Here is a 9490-nt window from a genome sequence, read left to right on the forward strand (position 1 = left end):
AATAAAATTAAAATAAAAATTTATTTTATTTTTTTATTTATTTAAAATAATCTAATTGTCTTATTTATCATCTTTTCTTTTTCTCTCTAACTTAGTAAGCCACCTCACTATATATTCTTTTTCTCTCCTCAATCTTATCTTTTCCACTGTCGCTGCAGTTCCACCGCGTCAGGGTCAGTCTGTTGGCCTAGATCCTTGCAACAAAAATCTAAAGTCGTTGCGGACGGAGATCAAGTAGCATTGGAGAATCAACACGGAACCACAGAAGAGAAGGGGCAGCGTCGGCCGAAGGCAAGACCCATACTCCTGAGAGTGAACATCTTGGAACCGAGGTGGAGCAAGCATCACTTATTACTGGAAGGCTTGAATCTAATATAGAGGAAAGACTACATGTGACCAAGGAGGAGCTGAGATGACTACAAAATCAGAGTGTTGGGCAACAAACCGCATCAAAGCTTTTTCTGCCGATCTCAATCTTGCTTCAAGAGTGTACGAACTGCAGTGACGAAGAAGATGGTATTAGGCGTTGGGTGATTGGCCTTGACCAAAAAAAAGTTTAGCATTTTAATTTTTATTAAATAACATTAATACTAAAAAAATTTTTGATCTTGTTAAAATTAATCTTAAACATGATATTTTAATTTTTTAATATTAAATTCAAAATTTTAAATTTAAATATATTTAACAATATTAATATTAAAAATATATTTTTGTATTTTTAATTAAATTTTAAATGGATATTGTAAAAGTTTAAACTAAATCTTCAAAAGGGATAATTTTATCTTTTTTACATTCAAACATAATTTTTTTTTTATTTTTTAAAAATCAAACAACTCTAATCCTAAAAAATATTTTTATCTTTTTGAAATTAATTAAAACATAATACACTTTTTTTAAAAATTCACTATAAAAAGTATTTTGTCTTTTTATTTTTTTAAAGCTTTTAATTTTTGTTTTTATTATAATTTTGTAATGATCCAATAGCAATTTAAAAATAAACGAAGCCTAAAACATGCCCAAATAAAAACCGTGTGTTGACCTTGGGGGTGATCAGTTTCTGAGATAGTGGTTTAATTTGTGCTATTTTTGCTTAAGTATAAATTTTGTAAAATTTAAAAGAAGAATGACTTTATTTATTGTTGGGTCTCGTTAAAACCTCATGTTGTTTTCTGTATAGGAAAGAGTACTCGAAGAAACGAGAATACATAAGAAAGGAAAAGGAAGTAAAGGTAAAACTAAAGAAATTAAAATCTCCAAAGCAACTAAATAAATTTAACAATGTTACCAAACTGGTATGGCTTTCTTACGAGTAGTAACGCTGTAGGTTTGTGGCGTTCCATGATCTCACAAGCTCGGTGCCGTTAAATCGTTCCAGTTTGTAGGCTCCTTTCTCGATGACAGACTTGATTCGGTAGGGTCCTTCCCAGTTGGGTGTAAGTTTACCTTCTCCCGGGGTGGGAGGATCAATGTCGTTGCGTTGTAAGACTAGCTCTCTATGTTTGACGTCCCATTTTACCTTGCCTCATTTGTACCTTAGACTTATTTTTTGTTTTAGGACTAGCTTCCGCAAGTGTGCTTTATTTATGACTTTGTCCACGAGGTCCTGCTCTACATCGTGTCCTCCCACAGTTCTTCACGGACTGGGTTCCCCGACCTCTACCGGGATGACGACTTCTAGGCCGTATATCACTCGGAAAGGGATTTCTCTAGTTGAGGTTTGGGGGATGTTCGGTATGACCATAGGACGGATTCGAATTAATCGGCCCAAAGACCTTTGGCTTTGTCTAGTTGTTTATTGAGACCTTTCACGATGATCTTGTTGGCCACTTCGACTTGGCCATTGGTTTGCAGGTGTTCCACCAAGATGAACTTCTGTGAGATGCCAAGTCTTTCTAGGAACTCCTTGAAACGTTTGTCTGCAAAATGGTTTCGTTATCCGATATTACAATCTCGAGGATACTGAACCGGGTTACAACTTATCTCCAGAATAATTTTTGGCATTGAGTGGCTATAATAGTGGCTAGCACCTCGACTTCGATCCACTTTGTGTAGTAGTTGATGGTGGCTATGAGGAATCGAAGCTACCTGAGGGCCGTGGGGAAAGGCCTTACAAGGTCGATTCCCCACTTTCTGAAAGGGCAATTTGTCTTCATCGTATTGAGCTGGTGGGGGGCTTCTTGGTAGAGGTAAGCATGGACTTGGCATTTCTTGTAGGTTTTAACTAGTTGGAGGGAGTCTTTGATGATGGTAGACCAGAAGTACCCAGCTTGAATGAATTTTTGGGCTAGGGTTTTGCCCGGATGTGATGGCCACAACATCCTTCGTGGATTTTACGAAGTATATAGTCCGTGTCGCTGGGTTCTATCCACTTGAGGAGGGGTTGGGACAATCCTCGTTTGTACAGCTGCCCTACTATTATGGTATATTTTATGGCTTCTCACTTTATATGCTTTGCTTCCTTTGGATCCCCAGGCAGGTCCCAATTAGTGAGGTACCGGAGTATCGGGAAGGTCTAGGAGTGTTGGGTTGACACGGTAAAATCGGTCGAGGTCATGGCCATGATGGATGGTGTCTTGATGACTTCCTGGATTAGGGATCGGTTCACCAGGATTGACATGGTACTTGCCAGTTTAGAAAGTAAATCAGCCATTGTGTTTCGTTTCCTGGGAATGTGCTAGATGGCCATGCTGTTAGTTCCTTGACTTTGGATAAGTACCGTTGTTACAGGGGATCCCGTGTTTGGTTGTCCCTGTTTCTTTGGGAGCTAACTACCTGGGAATCGATGTAGACTTCTAGTACTTTCGCACCGACTTCTTTGGCTAGAGTCAATCCGGCTAAGATGGCTTCGTATTCGATCTGGTTGTTGGAGATCAAGAACTCGTATCCAATGGATTGTTCAATAGCAATCCTATTCTCATTCTCCAGTATTATTCCCGCTCCCCCTGATATGGTGTTTGACAAGCCGTCAACATGTAGTTTCCATAATTTTGTGGGTTTGCTTCCTGGGTTCATTTTGACTATGAAATCTGCCATAGCCTGAGCCTTAATTGCGTTCCTGGGCTCGAATATAACCTCGTATCTTGATAGCTTGACCAACCAAGCGAGCATCTGTCCTACCAAGTCTGACTTCTGTAGCACTTTTCTGACAGCTTGGTCCGTCCAGACCATGATGGGATGGCTCTAAAAGTACTGTCAAAGGCGTCGAGACGCCGTGAGTAGCGCGTAGGCGAGTTTTTCGAGTCTGGAGTAGCGCATCTCTGCATTTTAGAGAACCTTACTTATGAAGTATACGAGACTCTGTGTCTTTTGTTTGTCTTCCCGGATGAGTGTCACCGTTAGTGCTTCCTCCGTTATGGATAAGTAGAGGTATAATGTCTCTCTCATTCTGGGTTTTGAGAGTGGGGAAGGCTCCACTAATGCTCTTTTTAAGTGTTGGAAGGCTTCTTCGCATTCGGGTTTTCGTTTGAAGCTTATACCCTTTTTCATGAGCTTAAAGAAGACGATGGCCTTTTTGGCCGAGGCTCTAAGGAAACATGAGAGGGTGGCAAGTCGCCCGGTCGGCCTTTGGACATCTTTGAAATTTACGAGGCTGCTCAGGCCAGCCAGGTTGTGTAGGGGAGTTCCTGGATAAAGCCTGCTTCAAGCAAGCTTTTGACTTGCTTTCTAACCTCGGTTACTTGGTCTGCAAACATTTTTCTTCTCCTTTGCGCTATTGGATTGGCTTTGGGATCCACAACTAGTCAGTGGGATATCAGATTTGGGTCTATACCCAACATGTCAGCCAGAGTGAAAGCGATAGGTCCCTATTTTGTTTTAGGAGTTCCACGAGGTCGCTTTTTAGGTTGAAAGTCAGATTCTTGTTAACGAATGTGAATTCATCTTTGTTTTGCCCTATCAGTAGCTTTTCCATGTCTCTCTCTGGTTTTAGTCTAGGTTGATTGTCTTGGCATGTGTCTAGGTCGGTGAGAAAGATTCTCACCGTAGCTCGGGATCGTTTTCACAGGACTAGACTAGTGTTGTCATATTCCACCTCGATTTCTCGGTCACAGTGAATTGTTCCAATGGTTCCGTTGTCGGCTTGGAACTTCATAATGAGAAACTTGTTAAATATAGCGGCAGAGAGGTCGTTGATGGTTTTTCTCACTAGGATAATGTTATATGCCGTGGAATCCTTTAAGACCACGAACTCGGAGAGTATGGTCTTTTTGGCTTCCAGTTTCAATGGTGACTGGTAGCACTATGGAACCGTCTAATTTGAGAAAATTATCTCGGAACTCGGTTACTCTAATATGGTGGCTTTGTAAGTTTTTGTTTCGGAGTCCTAGCTTGTCAAAGGCTCCTTGGAAAAGGATGTTAAAGTTGGCTCCGGTGTCTACGAGTATCCGCCTTACTAGATCGGTTCCAACCCTGGATGATATGATGAAAGGGGCGTCTTCCTCCGAAGTGTCGTTCTAGCAATCATTAGGGGAGAATATTATCATTGTCGGGAGGAGAGAGGTTTTTTTTCATCCTTTACCGCCAGTACTCGAAGATCTTTTTTAGCGCCGACTTGGATTTTTCTGATGCATCTTTCTCGATGATGACGTTCACTATGATTGTTGAGTTGGTTTATGAGCCTGCCTTATCATCTTGGAATTGCGGCCTTCCCATTCTTGTGAACTCTCCCTACCGGGGTTCTCGAATGATTTTGGCATCTCGGATGGCTTGTTTGAGAGCGTTTTTTAAGTCAAAGCAGTCTTGAGTCTTGTGTATGTATTCTCTATGATAGTCGCAGTACAGGTTTTTATTACTGCCTGTCCGCTCTTTCAGTTGTCGGGCCTTTAAGAGAATGCATCACTCCACTATCACCAGATAGATCTCCATGATTGGGGCCGGCAAGGAGTGTAGTTTGTGAACTTTCCCACCCTGGATGGTAGTCGGAGGCAGTGGATTTGAAGTGCTCTTTTGGAGTGTCTTTGGATGGCAGGTTACCTCGAGGTACCGTGCTGCCGTACTGCCGTTTATTGGCTGCCATGGCTTGGCTTACCTCGTTGTCATTTATATATTTTCTTGTGACGTTTTAGATTTCATGCATGGTCCAGACCGATTTCGTCATTAAATCTATCGAGGTACTTTCTTGTGGACTCGTCTTGTCGTTGCGTGACTCCAAGCAAGCTAATTGGGTGCTTCGCCTTTGTGATTCTGGTGGTGAATATTTGGTGATTTAACATTCCTAGAAATTCTCTATATAGAAGGCAATAACTTGACAATTGGTAGTTCCTATGAACTCGACTTCGTTACTTCCATGACAAGGTGTAGACAGCTGAGACGTTTGGAAATAGAATGCCACACCGCATTGCCAGCGGTAGGAGCAAGTCTTCCCAAGTCAATTGCGAATTTCTCTCACTCTCTTGAACACTTACGAGTAGAATCTTGCGCGCTTCATGGCGCCATCCACTAGTAATCGGAAACATGAGCAATTTGATAGTCTTATCTTTCTCAAATAATAATTTAAGTGGTCCACTTCCTACTACAATGAAAATGTTACAGAAGCTTCAGTCTTTGGACTTGGCCAGCAATGGACTACAGGGATCCTCAGCTAACGAGATTTACGAAATTTAGAGACTAGAACAGGAGGTGTCTCTGATGAACAATAAGCTTTCGGGGCGATACCAGCTTGCTTTGGAAATATATTTTATACTAATTACGGATTATAATAATTAATTTTAGTGTACATATAGCATAATGGTCATTTTTTATCCTTTCTTGTATTCACTATTGTACCATCTAACTAAATATAACACACATGAGTACATCACACAAATTAGGATAGTGACTTATTGTGCAAAATATATGAGAAATGCTAGAGAGTTATTAGAATTTATAGTTTTTGGTCATTAATTAGTTATAAATATTTAAAAATATAAAATAAAACATGTTGTTAAATTACTAAACTAAAAAAAATGAATTGATGATTAAATAATGGCCAAAAATAAAAAATTCTAGGCCCTAACTGTCCTAATTACATTAGTTGATATTTAATGTTCAATCAAATTAGATTTTTAGCTGAATGAATTATGTTATGCTAATTTCTATAAAGAAAAGATATATTTATATTTTCAATATTTGATTATTTGCTATATAAGAAGATTATAAAAGTGTATTTTTTAATATTATTTATACATTAAAATTAATCATATTATATTTATACTTAAATACATATATTATTTAATTTAAATATATATTTTATATTTTAACATATATTTTATATTAATAACTAATTTTAATATATATTTATTTTTTTTATGAATAATTTTGTTCTTAATATTTTTAAACTATTTGAATTTTATATATACTTCGATCATTTATTAATAATCAATTCTTAGTCAATTTTTTTTTAATCTGTCCTTCAGTCCATCATCACTTGATCGCTACTGTTTACTATTTATATAAGTTATTGTTATGGTGCCTAAATTTAAATGCTTAACACAAACATAAAGAAGTGATGAGGTTATTCTAAGAAGTTATGATTAAAGTCAACAAATTTTTTTCTTTCTTTATTATTCTGCTAGGGCACAACACCTAACAGAAATGTGGAGGGTAGTGATAGAAAGTCTGTATACACTATCGTAAACTAGATCCGATTGTCCCTAATTGTGTGTTTGCGCCAAGTGCTGATCAAAGACTGCAATGAAAGCATCTACATCAATAAATAGAATAGGAAATCCAAAACCAAAAGATACACATGAAGAAGAGGAAGAATCATTTGTAATATACGATGAAGAGGATATCGCTGAAGGAGTCAAAAAATGCAAATATAGTATTGTGGGGAAGCTATTAACTATGAAGACTATCAACCCTAGCTGGGTTCAAAATCCAATGTACAACATATGGAGGAAACTTGAGAGCTTTCAGATAAAAGAAATCCAAAGTAAAATCTACCAGTTTTTCTTCATGAAAGGAGACATGAAGAGAGTACTAAAAGGAAGCTCATGATTATTTAGAAACTTGTGGCTGATAATAGAGAAATGGGAGAGGAACATAAACATAGAGGAAATGGAGTTCACCAAACCAGAGGTAAACGTCTAGATCTGGAATATACAGAGCATTGTAAAATAATAAAACTGGGTTGGAAGCTAGCAGCAGTGGTAGGGGAAGTCCTAGAGTGCAACCTATATGATGGAGGTAATGGACAAGGGCTATTTATCAAAGCAAAAGTGAGGATATATGTAAACCAACCAATCAAGAGAGGAACAAACATAGGAAGCAAGGAAGATGGGATAGTTTGGGTGGACTTTAAGTATGAAAAATTTTCCACTTTGTGTTATTTCTATGGCAGATTGGGACATGATGAAGGAACATGTGAAGAGGAAGAAGAAAAAGAAGATGGGAGCAAACAAAAATCCAAAGGTCTTGGAACTTGGATAAGAGCTGATACCATGGGGATAAGGGTCAGTGACAGTCGGAAAAATAAAGGGAAAGCTGGGAAGGAACAAGATTTAAATAATATCGGAGAAACCAACAAAAAGAGAGTCAACAAAGGATGCTAAACAAACTGGCTAATCTAATAGTAATAGACAACAGACAATCCAAGCAAAACACAAGCAACAACAAAGCCCTCACTCAAGTGCAAACAACCAAGAAAGATGATGGAAAAGAGAATGAAAAGAAAGAAAAAGAATTGGAGAAAGACAAAGACACACAAACAAGCCAAACGCCGAGACAACAAAACAAAGAAGAAACAAAAAAAAAAGAGAAAAGCCCAAGGAAGAAGTCAGAAATGAAGAGATAAGCATTAAAGAGGAAAACACGACAGAGGTACAGGGAAAAGAGGAGAGGAAAAGATGGAAAAGAAGAGCCAGAGAATCAGAAAACAACTCAAACAAAAAAGAAAAAATGAGTACAGATGCAAAGAGGAAGCTGGCAGAAGAAGTACCTATGGAGATTGAAAAGGAAGAGAAGAAAACAAATAAGCACCAATCAAACCCACCAATGGCAGTGGTTGCTAAGCAACTCTGCCAAGACCAATGAAGCTTGTTAGTTGGAACTATCGTGGGTTTGGGAACCCATGGGCAGTTAGAGCTCTTAATAAGCTCTTGAAACAAAAAGATCCAGATCTTGTTTTCCTAATGAAAATAAGGAAGAAAACTAATGAAATTAATACTGTGAGGAGAAGAGGAGGTTTGGAGAATGTTATAGGAGTGGATTGCAGAGGGGAAGGGAGGAATAGATCGGGGGGACCAGCAGTCATATGGGGGAAGGAGCTAACAGTTGAGATAAAATCAATGTCGCTAAACCACATTGATATGGTAGTTAAAGAAGAAGGGGACAACATGCAATGGAGAGCCACAGGATTCTACGGATGCCCAGAAGTAACTAACAAGAACAAATCTTGGGAACTCCTAAGATCTCTAGGACAAGCAAACAGCATGCCATGGATGGTATTTGGGGACTTCAACCAAGAAATCAAACAAAAAGAGAAGCAAGGAGGATTGTCGGTGACATTTTCACAAATAAGAGGTTTCAAGGAGGCACTTCAAATAAATGAACTACTGGACCTTGGGTTTGTTGGCCATGCATTTACTTGGACAAACAATCAAGGAGGGAATCAAAATGTACAAGAAAGGTTAGACAGAGCCACTGCAAATATCAGTTGGAAGGAGGCTTTCCCTAGAGCGGTGGTACAATATTTTCAAAGATATAGATCCGACCATTGTCCAATTCTCATAGATATGGTGGGAGATTCAACATCCAAGAAAAAGAGGGTAAAGAAGTTCATATTTGAAGAGGTGTGCTGGAAAAGGAAGAGTGTGAAGAAATTGTCAAAAGAACTTGGATCCCGGGCAGCAGCGGAGTAAAGAGGAAGTTGGAAATTTGTAGTAAATCGTTGGAAAAATGGGGGAAGAATCAGTTCGGAAAGATTTCAAAGGTGATTGTAGAAAAATAGAAGAGACTAGATGATGTGCAGCAAGAGCCTCAAACAAAACAAGCAGTGACTAAAGCAAAGATGTTGCAAGGAGAACTAGATGAACTGCTAAAGCAAGAAGAAATTTGGTGGGCGCAAAGGTCGAGAGCCTATGGTTGAAAGCCGGTGATCGCAATACGAAATTCTTTCACCAAAAATCCACACAAAGGATGAGGAGAAATAGGATCGAAAAAATTACAGATGCAACTGGAGTTTTTCACGAGGAGGAAGGGAAAATAGAAATGGTTATAACAGAATTTTTTTGAGTCTCTTTTTATTGAAAATGTGAAGTCACTGAAGTAGTTAGGGACATAATTTTAAATGAAAGGCTAAGCATTATCTGACTTCTCAAAAGAAGAAGTAAAGAAGGCTCTTAGACAAATGCACCCAACCAAGGCACCGGATGGAATGCTGGCACTATTTTATCAGAGAATGTGGAGCATAATTGGGGAAGATGTGACCAGCTGGGCTCTTGATATTTTGAATAATAGAGCAGATCTTGCAGAGGTAAATAAAACTCATATATGTCTAATCCCAAAGACTAGA

The 9490-nt window shown here is 38.5% G+C and overlaps 1 protein-coding gene across 1 annotated transcript; it reads left to right on the plus strand.

Moving 5' to 3' along the window:
* The first annotated feature begins 8006 nt into the window (after positions 1 to 8006).
* Positions 8007 to 8837, plus strand: LOC127741523 (uncharacterized). Its single transcript, XM_052254229.1, has one exon. It carries the CDS (start codon positions 8007 to 8009, stop codon positions 8835 to 8837), a length of 831 nt encoding a protein of 276 aa, XP_052110189.1.
* The last annotated feature ends 653 nt before the right edge of the window (positions 8838 to 9490 follow it).

This window comes from Arachis duranensis, chromosome 9, assembly GCF_000817695.3.
Source record: "Arachis duranensis cultivar V14167 chromosome 9, aradu.V14167.gnm2.J7QH, whole genome shotgun sequence".
In the NCBI taxonomy this organism is placed as follows: Eukaryota; Viridiplantae; Streptophyta; class Magnoliopsida; order Fabales; family Fabaceae; genus Arachis; species Arachis duranensis.